General features: G+C 32.8%; 3 protein-coding genes across 3 annotated transcripts; 1 reads left to right on the top strand and 2 right to left on the bottom strand.

Moving 5' to 3' along the window:
• Positions 1-30: 30 nt before the first annotated feature.
• Positions 31-3178, bottom strand: LOC107906146 (putative methylesterase 14, chloroplastic). Its single transcript, XM_016833031.2, has 5 exons — positions 2493-3178; positions 1594-1833; positions 1365-1508; positions 914-1048; positions 31-574 (listed from the first exon to the last, which is right to left on the bottom strand). The coding sequence occupies exons 1-5, from the start codon at positions 2730-2732 to the stop codon at positions 302-304; spliced, it is 1032 nt and encodes a 343-aa protein (XP_016688520.2). The 5' UTR covers positions 2733-3178; the 3' UTR covers positions 31-301.
• A 7520-nt stretch (positions 3179-10698) lies between these two features.
• On the top strand, positions 10699-13787 carry LOC121229354 (uncharacterized). The gene is made up of 4 exons (XM_041113470.1): positions 10699-11127; positions 12020-12464; positions 12624-12739; positions 13174-13787. Exons 1-4 carry the CDS (start codon positions 10761-10763, stop codon positions 13593-13595), a joined length of 1350 nt encoding a protein of 449 aa, XP_040969404.1. The 5' UTR covers positions 10699-10760; the 3' UTR covers positions 13596-13787.
• Positions 13788-14969: 1182 nt separating this feature from the next.
• LOC121229353 (auxin-responsive protein IAA27) lies at positions 14970-17604 on the bottom strand. Its single transcript, XM_041113469.1, has 5 exons — positions 16824-17604; positions 16263-16477; positions 15702-15831; positions 15380-15441; positions 14970-15247 (listed from the first exon to the last, which is right to left on the bottom strand). The coding sequence occupies exons 1-5, from the start codon at positions 17375-17377 to the stop codon at positions 15210-15212; spliced, it is 999 nt and encodes a 332-aa protein (XP_040969403.1). The 5' UTR covers positions 17378-17604; the 3' UTR covers positions 14970-15209.
• Positions 17605-20734: the final 3130 nt, after the last annotated feature.

The following is a 20734-nucleotide window of genomic DNA, read 5'->3' as shown; positions in this document are numbered from 1 at the left end:
GGTATGTGATATGTAACCATTGTATCGATATGCGTTAAACACACCATTTTGTATTCACCACATTAATCGATCACCAAAAAAAAAAACAATTAATTCACGTTGTTAAATTACATGATACTAATAAATAACAGCCTCTCGTTGCTGCAAGGAAAAAAAATCAGGAAGGTGGGCCTAATGTTCTACATACAAGAACGGCCAGCCTATCACAAGTGTAAATGAACAACTTATTATCGTCTTCTTTCACTATAGAAATAAAAGACTAAAGAAATATGTTCTTTTCTTTTTTAATCTGAAAATTAAGCTAAGGAATTTGAACAATTTCTATTAAAATCTTGTGAAGTGACTGTGGCTTTGAGAAGAATGGGCAGTGATCACTCCCTTTGATCTTAAAAACTCTTTCAGGTGGATTTTCTCTTACTAGCTTTTCTTGCACATCTGGCGAAAGAGCACGATCCTCCAATGTCTGAACGTAGAACCGCCGCCCAGTTCCGTACTTCTCGGGGGTCAATGACAGTTTCTCCATGATAGGACCTAGTGGGGTGGATCTCATGGACACCATGGCCAAAGCAACATCCTGGAAGGAACAAAAATACCATGTTGAAACATATCTTTTCTGTAAGCAGGATACAATACCTTCATAAACAGTGGTCACTGATCAGTTCATACTTTCCGTTATGATCAAACTAAAATTATATAACTAGTCATAATATGCATTTACATATGTTTATATGTGATGAAATGACTAGCTTAACCAATAAGTGTGTTTTGACACCACTTGGATTGGCATATAGGCCATGGCCAATTGTTCTGTTGCAGGAAAGGAATAACAGAACAACAAAGCCTAAACATATAGCCAGAGAAGTCCTGATGGATAACTGGTCTTATGCTCTCAACCAGTAAGATTGTAACGCACCTTTGTTGGTGATTGATTGAAATATAACCCTTTCATCAGCTGTTTCTCAAACATGAACCCTGTAGGAGGCTTATCTTTGCCATTTCCATAAATCAAAAACTGCGACTCTTTCATGAAACGTTCAGCAGAACCAAGCTGCAATAAAATTTTTTTTTTTTTGATGCGTCAGCGTAAACTGGATAATAAACAGCGACGAAAACAGTGGAGAACCTTCACTAGAAAAAAAAAAACTTCGGTAGTAAAATGCAAAGATGTAGTAAAACCGATATTTTGACATGTTTGGCTGATATCAGTCCACTACAAAAATAACTATGCAAAATGATTGTTCTCTTCAGGTCTAGCTATTCGAAGCAATAACATTGATAAGGAAACCGAAAATTTGCTTTACAAGTCTAAACATTTTGTTTATTTTGTTAGCTGAACACCATTTGTAAACACATAAAACAAATACCTCTTCGGCAAACACATCAAAAGGTCTCTGACCGTTGGACACCATTGTAGCACAAAGGAAAATTGCTTTGGAGATCTTTTCCGGGAAATGCTCCAATGCATATGAAAGGCAAGCACCTCCGCTGCTATGACCTACCAAGATAACCTGCATGTAAATATAGTACATAAATCAAGACAATTAACATAAAAAGATGGCAAGGCCATTGGTAACATCAAATGTACCCTCTTACCTTCTCATCTACGGGAAGGTTCTCTAGATACTTAATCAATGGTTTCGAATATTCAGCCAATGTGGTGACTGTGTTTGTATCCGTCAGATCAATACCAGAGCCTGTGAGATCCAGTGCAGTAGGCTGAAGGCCTACTTCCTCCAACTGAGCAATCGTTTTATACCAACACCAAGCTCCAAAGCCTTCTCCATGTAACAGAACAATTTTTTTAAACTTGATCTTTTCAAGAGATTCCAGTAGCTGTAGATAACATGAAATAGTATTAGACATAAGTTTATCATAGAAAGGAGTTACAATTTGCAAAAGGACTTGTACAATTACATTGAAAATTTCACTGCTTTCACACCTAAAGATCTAATTCAAAACACAAGTTATCTCCAAGGTTTAGCTTTCATAAAGTTAATCACTATTTTTTTTTTACTAGCCTTATGGACCATGATCCACGTCCTTACCTTCATAGCACAGTAGAATAAAAAATGCTTTTTGAAATTGCCTTTCATTAAACAACTCAAAAGAAAAGTGATTAGAAAGGTTTACACTTTACACAGAAGATCATAACAAAAAGCGCATATCATAAGATTTATATTAACTTAGAGATATAAAATTGCAAAAGGCTAAAAGCACAGTGAATCAGCTAATGCTTTGACAGGTTCTCTTTTCAAGTTTTCCAATGAAATGGCAAAGGATAAACATATTGTCCCCTTTTTTTTACCAGCTTGACCATTGACAGATGCTGCTTTTCAAGTTTTACAATAAATCATGAAAACCCCACTATTATATCATAGATCCAATCAATTAGAACAGTAACTAACACAATGATTACACATGAAAACAGTTTGAGAAAGCAAAGTAAATTAATTTAATATTGATATTTAGTTAAGAGGAGAAAAAAAACCCACCTTTTTCTCATTAGCTAATGGATCAGCGTGCCTTCTAGAGCTGGTAGAGCCAATTCTCCTAGACATGGATCCATCAAATCTCTGAGACAACTGGTGTTGATGAAGAGCCATAGACAAAGCTTGCTTATGCAAAAACTCTTCTTCTGCAAGCATTTTCCTTTGAGACCTTCCCATCCTCTTGCTTTTCGATCCATTATCTTTAGCATCTTTCTTTGTCCTGCAAATCAAGCTATTACCCATGATTCAAAAGAGCTAAAAAAAAGTTTGGATTTTTCTTTTTAACACAACCCGGGAAGCTTAAGGAGCATTTCTGCTAGAGAATAGAAGAAAGTCAAGAAATTTTCCAGGAAAGAGAGGGTTTTTTTTTTTTAATGAACAAGAAAACACCCTTTATTGTACAAAGGATTCGTTGAAAAATGAGATAATAAGAGAGAGAGAGAAAAAAGAGTAGGTAACTAAAAGAAGAAAAAAAGAGTTGGGCAGAAGTAGGTTAATAAAAGCAAGAATCAAAAGGAAACCAAAACCAAAAACAGAAGTGTGAAAAGAGCTCCTCGAATCAAAGAGCCAACTAAATTTAAAAGCTATTTATTGTTTCTGATTCTATGATATGATATTATCTTTCAAACACTAGGAGACTTTCTCTCTCTCCCTGTACCGGTAGAAAATTGTAGACTTTTCTTTACGTTGACCCGTTGGATTTGTGGTTGGAGTCTTCCATTTTTACTGCCACACTCTCGTTTTTTGTTTTCTTTTTTGAATTTTTTATTCTTCTCAGAATCGAGATATAAAAAGATTTGTAAAATATTATTGATGACGATTACAATTATAATAAAAGCATAAGGCGATACCACAAAATGATCAATTATCAAAGATGGTTTAATGAACCACCCCAGAGAAACGGTTTAATGCGAAGCATCTAACCTCTTTATTTAAGAGCACATTATGAAGAATATCATCTAACCTCTTTATTTAAGAGCACATTATGAAGAATATTTGATGTACTTTTTTATATTAATAATGATCATTTATCAAGACAATTAATTCATTGCATCCATCCCTCCCCCCATCTTTTGCTTCATATTTTAGCTTGAAGCAATCTAATTACTTGAAAATTTTCAAATAAATAAAATTTTGAGCATTTTTAAGTCCCTGAATGAAGATGTTGTTTGTGAAGGAGGAGAGAGAGATCACAATCAGTGACTGTTTGTTCCGGTTCTTTTTCTTTTCTTCTTTGTAACAAAAATTTATAAAGCCATGAAAAGGACTTTCCGATCCTTTTCAACAGTAGAAACAAGGACTGATCATGACTTCTCCTAACTATAGATAACATTAATTCATATTCAATTCCATGCATCACGCCTCATGTTTCTTTTTCAGTATACTATATATTTACCTATGATTTACGAAAATATATATAGTCAATTGCATGCATGTCATTTTCTTGGTTTAATTACAAATTTACCCTTCTCCGAAAAAAAAAGCCTACTCTAATTTAATACATCTTATTATCTTTACACTTTTAAAGGAAGAAAATTAATTTCGAATATCATATCCTGATCTCTTTTGTAAAGAAATAATTATATACATTTGGAAAAAAAAATCTCTTAACCTAACTTCTGTTACTAACTAAAGCCTTTTGTAAATTCTTTGTTTTCAACAAGCATGTGATGCAAGCAATTCTATCGGTATGTGGGAAGTTTTCTTAAAATATGGCTTGTATTTGGCTTGCTAGGCTCTTTATCTTGACACCTTTTTTTCCTATTATGCAAAGATAAACACAAATTGGAATGCAACGTCTTTTTCTGTGGGAAAATTAGGGTTTCCGGGCAACGTTACAAACAATTTGCAAAAAGCATAAAATAAAATAATATATTGTCAAAGAACTAGCAGTTTTTGCAAGGGTCCCATGAAGCACTATTCCTTGAACAATTTTTTTTATTTTTATTTTTCTCTTTGTTTTCACAAATGCGCGTGACACGAGAGCTTCTAGCTAGATGTATTCAGATTTAAGATCAATTACGTTCCTTTCTTCCCATTTTCAGGTTTATTTGATCAAATCTAAAATATCCGAATAAATCAGATAGCATGCCATTTGGGGAGAAATAAAATTTCTAGTTTATGGTGTTGGTAGATTTAGTAATTTTGCACATAATATCCATGAATGCACAATCAACAAACTATATATGTCATCTGAGGCCGACGTAGAGGGCAATCGCAAAGTAAAATTCTTTTTGGGACTCTAATAAATTCTATATTTTATAAAAGTTAAAATATAATTTATTCATTTTAATAGTTTATATGTCTATAATTTTTAAAAATTAAATTAAAATTTTATCATTTTTAAAAGATTAAAGTGTAATTTTATTAATTGTAAAAAGTCAAAAATTAAAATTTTTCATTTTAGACATTGTCTAGCACTACCAGCCACCCACATTTTCGCAGGGAGAGGGACTTCAATTTTGAGTGTACGAAGGGAAGCTTATTGGCTTTAGTGAATTTAGTATGTTCCCTCCTCTGTCCTTTGTTTGCTTTCCTTTCATTGATTGCGTTTAATAGATTCCTCTATTAAAAAGAAAAAAGCATATATTATATTGGTAAATTTAATAATTTTGTACGCTGAAAAATACACAATTAATACGTAATAAAATCTTGATATTATTAATAAAGTTATTATATATTCAAAATTTAATTTAATTATACTTAATTATTACCGTGAGTCTTTAATTTCATTATATAATATTGATATCAGATAAATTGTTTCAATTTTTATTATAGTATTGTACTTACAAACCCTTTTTTTGGGAAAAAGTAAACAAAGTTTACATTAACTTAATACACTAGAAATCTTCCTAAGTGGATTCTCAAATATTACCGAACCTTCTACTCTATTAAAGATCATTTTAATTGTACAAACATCATTTTTATTATTCGTTCTAAAAATATATTGTAAAAATCAATTACCAACTTTCTTTTTGAAAATATACATCTAACAAATATTCGATTTTAAAATTTTATATGCATCTAATAAATTAATATTTACACAAAATTGAGACAAAGGGAATATTTAATAAATATAATAATGTCCATTTAAGGACCACATCTCAACAAGCCTAATTTAATGATGTTTGACTAAACTAATGTCCTGCATTTTTGGTGCTGGACCTAACTACCATCAGATCCCGGGGTGCTCAATCACTTAATTATTAGGATAACAAAGAATCCCAAACAAGACAAACGACAGTTCATGCTTCATCCAATAAAGCTGTAATCTAGCATTCAAAAAAAAAATTCTGTAATCTAATCAATCAATCAATTGATATTTTTTATTTGACAGCATTTTAGTTAATAAAAATAATAGATATAGAAGGAATAATATGAGATTTTTCGGTGTTGGATTTATTATCAGTTTGATGAAGTAATATTCCATACTTTATTGTGCGAGTACCAAGCAATCACTTGATCCATCTACAATATTTTATCCTTACACATATTTGTTTTCCATTATTCATGAACAATTAAAAAACATCATGATCTTACGTTATTTGTTCTCAAGTTATAACGTGAATTCGGACAAATGTAGTTGTAACTGTTGATGTGGATCCAAGAGTAATTAAATTTTCAACGAACCACTCCCTCTTACGCAGGCCTATAGGGCTGAAAGCGAACAGGCCCACCATTTGGTCAGTCTCCGTGAAATGTGATCCATATCGGCAACCTGCCAGGCCCGTTACTTCCAGGTCTTCACCCCAACCTGGTTTTATCAATTTTAACGTGGATTACAATACCCGCGCAGAAGGCAACTCATCAAAAGAGAAAAATGAAGCTTCAGAACCGACCAGCTTCCGTTTTCTTCTTTTACCATACTTGACAGAGAAATGATCTAATTACATTCTCAACCCAACGCAAGAAATACACTAAGTAGCAGCTAGAAATCTTATACAACAAACAAGGCTTCTTCTTAAAAAACCTTTTCTTTTCCCTGCTAGGTGTTGTTTGGATGCAGCCGAAGACAATGTTCTGTCGGCTTTGGTGATGGTAGCCATTCTTTTCAGCTTAAGTATGATTTAGTACACCCTTCGTCACTTGTGCAACAGGAAGGACATCGATCCCATCAATTAGAATTATAATAATTTGAAAATGCTAGTCATGTACATAGGATTTTGCTTAAGGAGAGGATTGCCAGAAACAGGGTTTGTTCATGTATATTTGTTAGAATTATGTGACCCAAATTCTAAGAGATTGCTTGCAAGTCAAGTTAAACAAAAATATATTTTCTTTCTAGAAGATTTAGTATTTATTAGTATAATATATTTAGCATTTATTAGTATAGTTTATTTGACTTACTAATTTAGCCTATAAATAGGCTCCTTTACAATCTTAGAATTAAGAGACACCATTAGATTAGAACTCATAACACATTCAGAGAATTTTGTGTTTACGTTTGAGGGTTCTTTGTTTTTCGGGTTTTTGGGGTTTAGTTTTTATCTCCATCTTTTGTACTCTTCATTCTTTTGCCATTATAGTAAAATTATCTTTGCCCGTGGTTTTTTATCCTCTTTTGAGGGGTTTTTCCACGTTAAATTTGTGTGTTCATCTTCTCAATTTTTTCTACTATTTTTACTTGTTCGTTGCTTAATCGGGACGATCCTAACAAGTGGTATCAGAGCTAGTTTAACTTTCATAGATCAGCCCGGTCAGAGATGGCAGCAACAAGGTTTGAAATTGAAAAGTTCGATGGTGAGACAAATTTCAATCTGTGGCAAGTTCGGATGATGGCAATTCTAGTTCAAAATGGCTTGAAAAAGGTTGTTACAGGGAAAAAGCCTGAGAATCTAAATCAAACAGAATGGGAAGAGCTTGATGAAAAGGCATTGTCTGCAATCCAGTTGTGCCTCGCGAATACAGTATTGCAGGAGGTATTGATGGAGAAGACCTCATTCGCCTTGTGGAAAAGGTTAGAAACTCTTTATGCGACTAAGTCTCTGGCTAACCGTTTAGTGTTGAAACAACGTCTATTTACGTTTCGCATGAACGAAGGTGAGCTTCTTAAAGATCACATCAGTCAATTCATTACTCTTTTAAATGATTTAAAGAACGTTGAGGTTCATATTGACGATGAAGATCAAGCTATGCTATTATTGTGCTCTTTACCCTCTTCATACAAGTCTTTCAGGGAGACCCTGATTTATGGCAGAGACAAACTCTCGTTCGAAGATGTGAAGGGTCATTTGTTGAGTAGAGACAAACTCGACAATGAGTTTGATTTGAATAGCAAAGCAGATAGACAAGCTTCCGTTTTGGTAGCATCAAAGAAACGAGACAAAAGGTGTCGCTATTGCAAAAAGTTAGGTCACGTCAAAGCAGATTGTTATAAACTGCGAAATAAAAGAGCTGCTGAGAGTAACGAGGAAGATGTAGCTGGTGCTAATTTGGTCGATGAAGGCGGTGATGATTTCTTGTTAGTGTCAACGAGCGATAACTCCAAGCTTACGTCTGAGTGGATCCTAGATTCAGGATGTTCTTTCCACATGTGTCCCAATAGAGAATGGTTCTCTACATACAGTTCAATTGAAGGTGGAGTTGTGCACATGGGAAACGATTCATATAGTAAAATAATCGGTATTGGTACTGTTAAAATTAGGATACACGATGGGACGATTAGGACACTCTCAGATGTCAGGTATGTACCTGATTTACGAAAGAATCTCATCTCCTTGAGTATTTTAGACTTGAAAGGATGCAGAATCAACATCGAGTCGAGCGACATTAAAGTATCTCGTGGAGCTCTCGTTTTGTTAAAAGGAAAAAGAACCGGCAGTCTTTATATTCTGGAAGGTTCTACAGTGACCGGTGAAATCGGACGTCCCTCGTCCGTTACGGAGTCAAAGTCAACTCATTTGAAGCGGAGGCAACTTGGTCATAGGAGGGAAAAAGGTATTACTGTTTCGTTGAAGAGAGGTTCTCTTTTGGATGCAGGTTTTGAAAAGTTAGGGCACTGTATTCGTGAAAATCAGACCCGAGTTAGTTTTGATTTGGCAGTGCACAAGTCGAAGGCTAGAAGTCTTCCAGCTTCTAAGCATAGATTCGACTCAGTTAATTCCCTGCATAGTTCAAGATAGGCCCGTGGCGGGTTTTGGCAAAGATGGCATTGAAAGAATTCGTGTCAAGGTGGAGATTGTTAGAATTATGTGACCCAAATTCTAAGAGATTGCTTGCAAGTCAAGTTAAACAAAAATATATTTTCTTTCTAGAAGATTTAGTATTTATTAGTATAATATATTTAGCATTTATTAGTATAGTTTATTTGACTTACTAATTTAGCCTATAAATAGCCTCCTTTACAATCTTAGAATTAAGAGACACTCATTAGATTAGAACTCATAACACATTCAGAGAATTTTGTGTTTACGTTTGAGGGTTCTTTGTTTTTCGGGTTTTCGGGGTTTAGTTTTTATCTCCATCTTTTGTACTCTTCATTCTTTTGCCATTATAGTAAAATTATCTTTGCCCGTGGTTTTTTATCCTCTTTTGAGGGGTTTTTCCACGTTAAATTTGTGTGTTCATCTTCTCAATTTCTTCTACTATTTTTACTTGTTCGTTGCTTAATCGGGACGATCCTAACAATATTAGCTGAGGAAGGTCATCGGCTGCTCGACACATCTAACTACTACTATTGGTGACTAGCTATGCTGTTCCGATCTATATTCGACACTCATATTTAACATATTTTTAAATAAAATTTATATGAAATTTGTAACTCTTTAATATGAAAAACAAGCATTACAAATAAGTAAATGAAATATATTGAGAAGATATCATATTGTGGTTTGTGAAGTAGAGAAGGTTAAAAGTAACTGAGAATAAGGCTGAGTGAAGGAATTGGTTAAAAGAGCTTTAAATAGAATTCTAATTTTTTGATTGCCAACCGTTTTCGAAAAAAGAGTTGTTTTGTGGTTCAAAAAAAAAATTTAAGAAGCGCTTAATTTAAATAATGGTTGTTTTTTAAAATTGTTATTTTAAATATGTGTTTTTGAAATATGATTATTCTAAATAAGACTTATTATCAATAGATTTTATCATCAAATGACAATTACATAAGATTACAATTATTCAAAATTATAGTATTATTCTGACATAATTATTTTTAAAGAAAGATTATTTTGAATATTAAGCGAAACAATATCAATACTTATTTAAAGTTATATTTAGAAGCATAATTTTGTTTATTTCTGATAAGGAATAAAATATTAATAATTGAAATTAAATATCCACAACTCTTAAAATACTCATGTCTAATGTAACAAACGCGAGTAACTTATCTGGTTAGTTCTGCTTCCTTATATCATATCTCAAACTGTCACAGAGTTGGTATAACTGTGCTTGATTTTCAGTTCCATATCTTTTGTAGCCTCAACATTGAACTGTATATACTGCAAAACTGTCACAGGTTTGGTTCATCAGCTCATGCAGTAAATTTCAGCGGTTCTGCACCCATTTAACCTTTTACCTCATAGAATTTGAAGAGTGTTATCTGAAACATCGATGGCCCTCACTGGAAATGTTTGGGCTTCTCTATACGTATTACCTAAATAAACTGTCATTTAGACCCTTATGCTTATTACTTAGTTAACAGTGTATCATAATTTTGATTACCGGTATAACTGGACTAATATAATTCCGACAATTTTATGATTAACAATTATCTTAAACTTTTGTTGCATGGAATGCAAGTTTGTGTCTGTTTTTCATTTAATAAACTGTCACCATAAATATAACAAAAATTGTTTTTGACATAAAATATAACAAAAATAATTCGACATATACAAAACGCATTTATCATAACTTGTTAATTGCATAGAAATAGAAAAATAATAACAAAGTCCAAAAAATAATTTCTATAAATTATAAATCTGACTCAAATTATTAGTATTGTTTAAATCGGATCAACTAATCGAATTGGTTAAATTAAGAATTTGTCGAAAATCGATCCGTAAGATAACTCTAAACAGATTAGATCAAGAATTTATATGAACAAATTGAATCTATATTTTAAAATTTTTTAAAATTTTAATAATTTTTTTATCAAGTTAATTAAATCGAGTTACAAATTATTATTATTATTATTTTCAAAATCAAATGATTATTAAATGTTAAATAAAGAAAATAAGGTAATCAAAGGCATCACCCACCACGTGACCAGCAGCTTTAATTTCAGAGTTCCCATAAGAGAGAATTGAGCACCATCACTCACTCAAAACCTGAACCACAATGCTGGACAGAGCCTTCTCCGCCCGCCGCACTCAACCTCACTCCCTCTTCGACGTCCCGACCTCCTCCGCCGTTTCCGATGTCTCTCCCGACGCCGAATCCGCCGACTTACTCGCCGACGAGTCCAAAACCAAGAAACCACACCTCTACGTCTTGGCCTCCAATTATATGTCGCGCTTGGGACTCGTCAAATCGCCGTGCCTCTGCCTCTCACTCTGTCTTCTTTTGAGCGTTTTCATGCTTTTCTCTTTGATGCTTAACTCTCGCTCCTTCGTTTGCCTTTCGTCCTATGACCCGATATCTCGTGCCAGTTTCTTCGGTCTCGATGGGCTCGATTCCGATTTCGGTTCCCTCGGTGTTCCTTGGTGTAAGTTTTGCTTTTTGGTTCTCGATCGGATCTGTAACTTTCTTCATTTGTTTATATGTTTCCGTCATTTCATTAGTTGAATGAGATGCCATTTCATTGCTTAATTGAGATCAATTTACTCGCTTAGCTTAATTTTCCATTGTTGAGCTATGCTATCACCATTTTCTTTTGATTATTAGAATCTGACTTGGTGATTAGATCAAACATTTATTTGTTTCTCACAGTGATTAAAATGTTGAAAGACTGATTTCGAATAATAATAACTTTTTTTAATGAATTTATTGGAGCTTAAATGTAGAAGATGGGTCCTTCTCTAAAAGCTTAAGCTTCCATGATAGTTATTAGTATTCCTAGTGTAACATTCACCGGACAGAGAGTAATTCGATTTTACTTGGGAACAGGTTCCTCCCTCGGCTAAGTTTCCCTGAAACTTTAAAAATTAGTACTAGAAGGCAATAAACAATCGATTTGAATTTCCCTACTTGGCTCTTAAATCTGTATTAGGTTTCTAGGAAACACTGAACCGATATTCAACACTCACTCTTTATTGAGTGTTGCTGATTGTCAAGAACTAATCTTCGATTTCCTTTTGCTCAGTTATGATATCGTATGAGTTTTTATTCTTCATATCAAAGTTGAAGCCATTTGCATTACTTTTTGTCAATATTAAGTTGAAGCCATTTGCATTACTTTTTGTCAATATTTCATCTCTTTACTTCGCAATCTACCTTATGCTCCTTCGATAGTTTTGAGTGAAATATTTTGTTAATGTACTACTTGATCGGATTTTTTAATTAGAAATTTTATTTCATGCTAGACACGATTTCATCTTAAATTATTTAATCTTAACTCTCTCGGTTTGCGCCCATTTAATTCATATCCTTGGCAAAAGGCAGATCGAAACAAGGAAAAACAGTTGAATGGACATCCAAAGATTTAGTCAAGGGCTTGGAGGAGTTTGTACCAATATATGAAACACGTCCAATAAAAAACAACATGCATGGAATGGGTTTTGACCACAGCTTTGGGCTTTGGTTCATTGCGCAATGGCTGAAACCAGATATAATGATTGAGAGTGGTGCTTTCAAGGGACATTCCACTTGGGTTATGCGGCAAGCAATGCCTGACACACCAATTATCTCACTCACACCCCGGCATCCTGAGAAGTACTTGAAAAAGGGTCCTGCTTATGTTGATGAAAATTGCACTTACTTTGCTGGAAAAGATTTTGTGGATTTTGGAAGTGTTGATTGGGAGAGGGTGCTGAAGAAACATGGAATTTCTGATTTCAGCAAGGTTCTTGTCTTCTTTGACGATCATCAAAATGAATTGAAAAGGTACTTAATGCAACCAAGTACTGTTGATATTCTTCCTTAGCAAGGTCAAAGTTTTAGGTTTCAGTAGAGCTGATTTAAGGCTACTTCATTTCTTGGTCTTACTTTTTATGATTTTGAGTTTAGTTTGCTTTAGTTGTTGGGATGTACTTGAATGAACAGGCTGAAGCAGGCATTGAAAGCTGGCTTTAACCATCTTATTTTTGAAGACAATTATGATACTGGAACTGGAGATCACTATTCGTTGAGGCAGATATGTGACCAGTTCTACATTAGAGGTAGAAGGTCTTACAACATTTTTATCTGCTTTTCTTTTATTCTTTTCTCATTTTCTGATATCCTCTGATCTGTTACTCTGGCACACATCCACTTTTATCTTCTGTCATTTTGCCTGAAGTTATATCCTTGACTACCATTCTTGTACTGCCTTATTGTGCCATACCTTCAGTATGATCATAAGTGGATATATTCGTCGTTTTGGGTAAGTTGGGAACCTGGGATACCTGTACTTCTGGCTGTCTTGAGGAATTCTTTCATTTATGAGGCTTGGCATTTCTTGTCTGGCCTTTCTTTAGAACTCTATTTTGAGTTCATTCTGTAACTCACCCACTGCAATGATAGTTTATGCATAAATCATATATATTGTATGCTTGAATCTTCGGTTTTGAGTTTGTTTTCTTTTCTTACCTAATTGTGAACATTGTTCACTCAGGAGGTGGTCATAGCTGCTTCAAGGACAGTGATGAAGCTAGGATTAGATCGAAAAGAAAGAAATTCTGGGAGAAGGCTGTGGATATAGATGAACTATGTGGTCCACATGAAGCATGGTGGGGTGTTAGCGGAGAGATGCGGGATAACTTTAACCACAATAACACCCCGATCTCTTATGGCGAACATTTTCAGAATAGCAGGTTTGTTGAGTCGATTCTTGACGTCTACTGGGAGCTACCACCAGCAGCTGGTCCTTCCCTCACCCACCAAACTCGCTACGATCCTGCTCGTGCACCTACACCTATTGTTGAAGATGGCAGGTATCGAATGTTTAAGAGGCTCGGTTTAGACAGGCTTGAGAGATCTGTATTTAATGGATATACGCAGATGGTGTATCTGCGAATTTCCAAACCAGAAACTTGAAACTATCCAGGATGGGGTATGTTTCAACTTCAGTAGATGAAACTTGTGTCAATATATTTCATTTCCCTGTAGCAAGCTGAGAGTATTTTTCTTGTTAACTTAAACCAAACGCGATGTTCGATTCTTAGGATCATACTCTATGATGTTTTTCCAGTGTAATTTTATTTATGTGATAATCAATCTAGTTCACCATGCACAATTTTTTTTTTTTTAATATGAACGAGTGTGTTTGGTTGAAAAACTTCATTTCACAATTTATTTTGATGTGGTAAAATCAGACTGTAAATCTTATTGTTCACAAATCAGGTTATCCCTTTCCCATTAACCCGAACATGAATTATCTTGAATTTAAAAAAATCCAAACTTAAATCTAAAAGAATAATCCAAAATTAACTTAGAATTTTAACAATTCTACACAATCTGAATATGCAGCAAAATCCGAACCTAATATTAATTTAAACTTGATTTATTTTCTAATCTCAACATGATAATACATTATAATTTCAATGCATAATGACTTGTTTGACTTTTCAACATTATAAAAGAAGTCTATTTATTTTTTTACCTCTTTTAGTTTTTAAAATTACATTTTTAATCAAATCGCTCCAAAATGAATGAAAAAATTGACGATTTTTAAGATTTTGCTGACGTTGCATTGTATGACACATCAGCATTTAATTAAAAATTTAAAATTTATAAAAATTATAAAACTGTTTTTAAATTTTAATTATTAAAAAATTAAAAATTTCTTATACGCTTACGTTGCAATCCACATGTATATCACATTAGCAAAATTAGTAAACCTGACATTTTCCATCTATGATTTGATAAAATGTAAATTCAAAAGTTAAAAGAAGAAAAAGTAAATAAAGGGCTAAATTTTTATTTTTATTTTTTGTAAAGTTGGAGGAAAAAAATCATTATGCCCAATCTCAAAGCTGAAAAATAAAAAGAATAAAATAGAACACCCATGCTTCAAACCGAACATTTTTGCGGAAATCCGTCCAATAGACATAATTCGTTGATGTGGTAAAGTAGAATGAAACCAATGGCTGGCTAATCCATAAAAGAAAAATGACGACAGACTTGTTTATTTGTTGTAATCACAATGCAAAAGATTGAATTGATGGAATTAACGATTAAGTTAAAGTGGGGCTTTTATTATTATTAACTTTTTCTCTCACAGAAAGCACTCCTCACTTACGTTTGGTGACCCAAGCTTTAGATTCAACGCAACTAATGGATGCCTTTTGCTTTGCCTTTTCTATTCCTTTGTCTGAGTGATTAGAATGTAGGACTGTAGGAATGGAGGCAGGAGTGCTATTCTTTTTCAAATAAAAGGAGAAACAGATTGGCAAATTGACAATTAATCCATTTACACAGCACCCCAAAAGTAAACAATTTGATTAAAACAAAAATTAAACAAAACAAAAGAAAGGTAAACCAGACAACCTTAAATAATTGGATATGTCTTCAATGCCATAATTTGCCTAATACAATCTCCTTTTTCTCTTACTTCTACTAAATACATCAAACTGTAATATCTGAAAGCACACACATATGTATATAAAGTTGTTGAGTAAAGTTTCCTGTGTTTTTTCCAGGTCTTTTGCATTAGTTCTGGTTCTTGCATTTCTCCATGGCTCTTGGAGCTGTAAGCAATCAAAATGGACTCCCTCAATATCATTGTAAACCATAAATGCAAACAAAATCTAATTCTAATCCATGATTAAGGAAAAGAAGGCTAAACTGTGGTATATTTTGTTTTAATCAGTACGGAATACCTAGTCCGATTGCCTCTGAACCTTTCATTATCCGTAGCCTCCTACACGAATCGGTGAACATCCTGAGTAATAAAGATGATAAGGTCAGGGAATCCATCACATAAAGAATAAACGTAGGCCAATATGGCTGTATTTTAAGTGATCTGAAACATTGTAATGCCAAGTTACATTATAATGCAACATGTTTCGGTTTGCAATCAAGGTCAACATTAACTCTTCGCAATAATAACTCGGAAATTAGCATAAAAACCACATCCCAGCAAGAGTTATTCAAGATTATGAAAAGACTCGAAAGCGCTTATCTAGGTGGAGAAGGACTTACTCCCATGGAACATCACCAACAAGCATCCAATCACCATCCTTGTCTTCATATGTCAGCACATACTCAGATCCGTGGAGAAGATCCATCAAACGACTCTCACTGAGACCATCACCGTTGGAACCGCACTGCCCTGAATCACAGTCATCCATTCACACACATAAATCAACATACACTTCACCTAAAAATCTTAGGATGCTAAGCGTTTTGAAAACAACATCAGTTCATCCTCTGCTAAAGAGTGTTCTTAATCCATGCCTATTTTGCACGTGAATCTTGTTATATATATGTCCAAATTAGTATTTGTATCATGAAAGTTACATTGTATGCATACAACAGATATCAGATAATAAGATAATATCATCTCTTTAAAAGAGCAAGAAAATCCAGCTCTTTGGGAATTAAGAAAAGGACAAAACTTACCCCATTTTTTTTTTTTCAAAAAAGTAATCTCAACACATTTATCACAATAAAGTTGCAATTTTGTATGGTATTTATGATTATTAGTAAATTATTTTTTCACTTATTAAAGTAGAAGTAAGTATGTGTGAGGGATTGTTATACCGATAGTAAAGCAGCTGAACATCTTCTCCAAAGCTGATGAGAATTCCCTATAGTTATTGTAGGTCTTGAGGTCAACCTTCCTCAAGTATGGTGCTCCATCCATGCTCACCTTTACATACAGACAACCAGCAGCTTCATCACTGTTCTTTGCCAAATTAGAGGCCATGCTGTTCTTCCTGAATGATCTGATTGGTGGCCATCCTACCACCTGTGCCCTGTTACAGAAATAAAAAAAGAACTTCTCAATAATTGATGTAAAATTATATACTAACTAGCTGTTATTAAAAAAAAAAAAAACAAAGAGATCGAAATTCCCAACAATTCACAAATAAACAAAGAGAGGGACTGTGGTGAACAGCACACTAAGAACTGGAAAAGGAAAAGCCCAAGTAAATTTCCATTCTGCAAGAATGTTTTGAAGCAACCAAAACTTAATCACAGTAGAATGAGTTGTATAACTGATATCTCCATGGCCAACAAGTTTCTTCTCCTTCAACGATTCAGAAGAAGAAACCAAAGGATTAAAAAAAAAAAGTAAACAGGTTTGAAAATAAAACGTACTTTGCAGCTGGGGCACTAGTATGTTCATTTACAGGAGGAACAAGATTCTTCTTATCTTGAACCGGTTTTGGAGACTGGGGAACACCAACAACCTCTTTCATGACAGGCACAGACGTCCTTACCTGTTGGGGATTGGTTTTACTGTCCAAACCACCTCTAGGAGAGGCCAAGACAGCACCTTTACCCAACTCTACATCAGATTTACCATTTATAGCGAAAACCCATTTCCCATTAGACCCATCAATGGCATCTGAGAAACCCCTTTTAGCTCCAGACACCAAGTTCTTCAAAGGGCTACCAACAAAACCGTTGCTTTTATCATTAGTCTCCAAATCTTTGCCAAAAAGAGACAGCTTTCTCTCAGGTGACTGAGAACCTGGTAAGCCAAGCCTCAGCTCAGTTTCTTTGAGATTCAGGGAAGGATTGTTGGTGGTTTTGTCTTCAATATTGGAGGGAATTGAAGAGGAAGAAGAAGAAGATATCTTCTCAGAGCTTCTTTCCATTGAAGAAGTCTCTGCCAAACCTATGTAATCATGTTCCAAAGGTGTAGACATCAAAGTATGAAACACTTAAGAACTTACTCCTTATCTTTAAATAGTTACAACAAGCAAAATGAAGAACACAATAGCTAATGTGAGAAGAGAGAGAAGCAGTGGCAATGGCGGAGGGAGAGCTGGTTTTTGATGAAACATAAAAAAGAAGCTTCTTTTCTTTGGCCTTTCTTACCTGCTTATTTAGCCTCAGTATTACCCGGCAATTTGTGAATATTTACTTTATTTTCGTTTATTTTAGTCTAAATTTAGTTATTTAGATTACTTTATATTTTACTGTATTTTGTTCATATCAGTTTAGTAACGTGCATAAGGGAAAATAACGCATGAAATACAGTCACGTCACATTATTTGTATTTTTTAAATAATTTAATATTAAATTAATATTTTTATTTTTAAAAAATATCAAATTTAATTGAAAATTTTAAAATTTAAAATAAAATTACTTGATAAAATATTAAATTATTAGAAAAGTATAATATCTTATATTATACAATCATTTATGTATGGGTAATATCACATGGATAAATATAAAAGACAACTTTCTATATATAAACGTTTACATGAATGTAAAGAACTTACATTTAAATTTGCTTAGCCTTTTACCTCTAAAATAGCTTAAAAGTTTTACATATTGTGAAATTAAATTTATATTTTTTATTAAATTATTCTAAAATAAATGAAAAAATTATCGTTTATCTATTTTGCCAATTAAGTGAATGACACGCCTACATTTAATTAAATTTATATATTTTATACATTTTTAATAATTTTAATGATTATTAATTTTTAAAGATAATTTTTAAATTTTTAAAAATTTTAAATTCAATTAAATATTAATATGTCATCCAAATGGCAATCTGCGTGTACGTCGCATCAATTTGAGTGATTTGACAAAAAAATAAATATAAGTTTAAGGACTAAAAAATTAAAAATTAAATAAATGATTAAACAACTTTTAAAAAAAAATTAGATGACCAAATAAATTATTATTACTTATAGAAAATCAATTGTGAAATTGTTTTGTTGCCAAATTACATTATAATTTTAAAGGCAAAATATGGATTCGAAAACTTAAAAAAAAACGTTATTGGAAAAAAAAAAGCAAATATAAACATAACAAAATTAGTTTTTATAAATGTAAAATGGACGTGAAAAACAAAAATACTTATAGCTTGCATTAAACAAACAAATCTCTGTATTATTTACATAAGACATGGTCTTATTTGGAAATTTCAGAAAAAAGATGAAAGTTGAAACAAAATAATTTATATATAGTAAAAGAAAAAGTGAATGAAGGCAAGTAAATGAAAAGGAAAACAGCAGGGCAGGCGAAAGGGATGGCACAAGAAATATGATAAGAAGTGAGCGTCGTTTTAAGGCTTAAGCCCTCACAAAATAATATTCATTTTATTTTATTTTATTTGCAGAGCATTGCATGCACGACTCTGCATCATCGTGCCATCAACCAAAAACCAAAACTCTTCTTTTATATAATGGAGCTTACATCTTTTCTTTTACTGGATTTTGTTCTATGCATTTTTCTGTCTTTACGAAGACTATATAGAGTCGATGTAAACAAACAAAAATAAAGTCTTGAAATTTGAGAAATATTTTGATGGAAAGTTGTCACGTAACAATCAACATGCAATAGTTTTAGGCAATTCGAGATCTTAAGAAGGACCATTTGCCAAATATGTGGGTTTATTAGCGATTTCAATGTGTGGGGAAAAGCAAACAAACAAAACCTTCCGATATGGTTTTTTTTAAGTAAATAATTAACATTAGTAGAAAGAAATAATTACAAAATTCGAATATAAACTATAAAATAGATATAAAATATATAATAAAAAAATACCCAAACACAAAAAAGTATAAAAGCTAATTAATAAATTTTTTTCCTAACGCTGCTATGGAGATATGAAAAAGGTAAATATCTAAAAATAAAGAAGAAAAGAACAGTTATCTTTTGCTGGAAACCCTTGGTTTATTTACTGATTGTTTTTACTGATTATTGCAGTCAAAGTGTCGGGGTGAATCTTTTTTTTACCACGCCCGTATCTGTTGATAATAATTGTGTAAATCCCTAAGAAACAGTCATTACCACGCGTGCACCATGATCCGACGCTCTATAACGGCTGAAACATATGAACGCTAAAGATGTTTCCACGTCACCATATTGTATAGTTGTCCAAAATAATGGCGCTTAGTTGTTGGGTTGACGGAGGTAAACTGTAATGATTGAGTCATTGACTCTTTGACCGCCGTCCTAATCCATCTTTTTACCCCCACCATCTCCTAAATTAAAAGAAAAAAGAATTTACAAATTAAATTAAAATATTTTATTATCATTTTATAAGAACATTTGTGTGATAATAAACTGATTCATTTTTTAAACTTCATTGGTGATTTGATAATCTTTTTTTTCCCCTTTTTTACATACAAATTCCTAATCATTAATTGTTTTTATTCACATATTTATTTAGGAAAAAAAAGTTTAATCACTATTTAGAGTTTCAAAGTAGAGTAGAGTGAGGACCATACAATTGTATTTATGGGACTACTTGATGAGGAAAATTCCTACGTGTTTTACATCAAAAAGTGCAAACATTTTCCTTCACCTTTTATTTACTTATTTATTTTTTGGCCAAACATTCCTTCACTTTTATATAATAATTACTAATAAATACCTTCTTTTATTCTGTCTATATAATCTGTCCATCTCAATTAAAAAAATTCATCTTTCAAAAAAAAAATTAAAATTTTTTTATTAAAAACATGTCTAAAAAACATTTTCTAGTCAATATTATATTTTTCATTATATTCTATTCAACTTTAAAGCTTATGTCATGAATTGAATTCCGACCTTATTAAGAATTAATTAAAAATAAATTATATTTTTAATACATTAAAAAGAAGTCCTCCTTCCACAAATTTTTTCGCATTTTTTATTCTTATTGTCTACAAAAATGAATCAAATTTAAAAATACAATTTTAAAGGTGACAAATTTATGTAAAATTAGGCTATGCCACCTTAACACCTTTGTTTATTTAATTTCATTTTAATATATATTTCAACTTCTTAACCCCCCCCCCCACACACACAAAATGTAATAATTGGGTGTGTTTTGAAGGCAAGGCTGAGTGCATTGCATCACTGTGAAAAAAGAAAGTCGCCCACTAAGAGCTGCCATTTGGTAAGTAGGTCCAATCAACAATGTTTTATTTTATCTTTCTTATTTAGTTGTAAAGATGGCATGCATCCTCAATCCCATAATTCTCTGTCGATTTTCCTTTTCTTTTTTTTAGTTAGCTTCGAATTGAATAATAATAATGCGAAGCAAATCAACTTTATTTTTT

Source organism: Gossypium hirsutum, chromosome A05, assembly GCF_007990345.1.
Source record: "Gossypium hirsutum isolate 1008001.06 chromosome A05, Gossypium_hirsutum_v2.1, whole genome shotgun sequence".
Lineage (NCBI taxonomy): Eukaryota > Viridiplantae > Streptophyta > Magnoliopsida > Malvales > Malvaceae > Gossypium > Gossypium hirsutum.
Note: the sequence above shows the minus strand (reverse complement) of the source record. Positions and strands in the feature narration are given on the sequence as shown.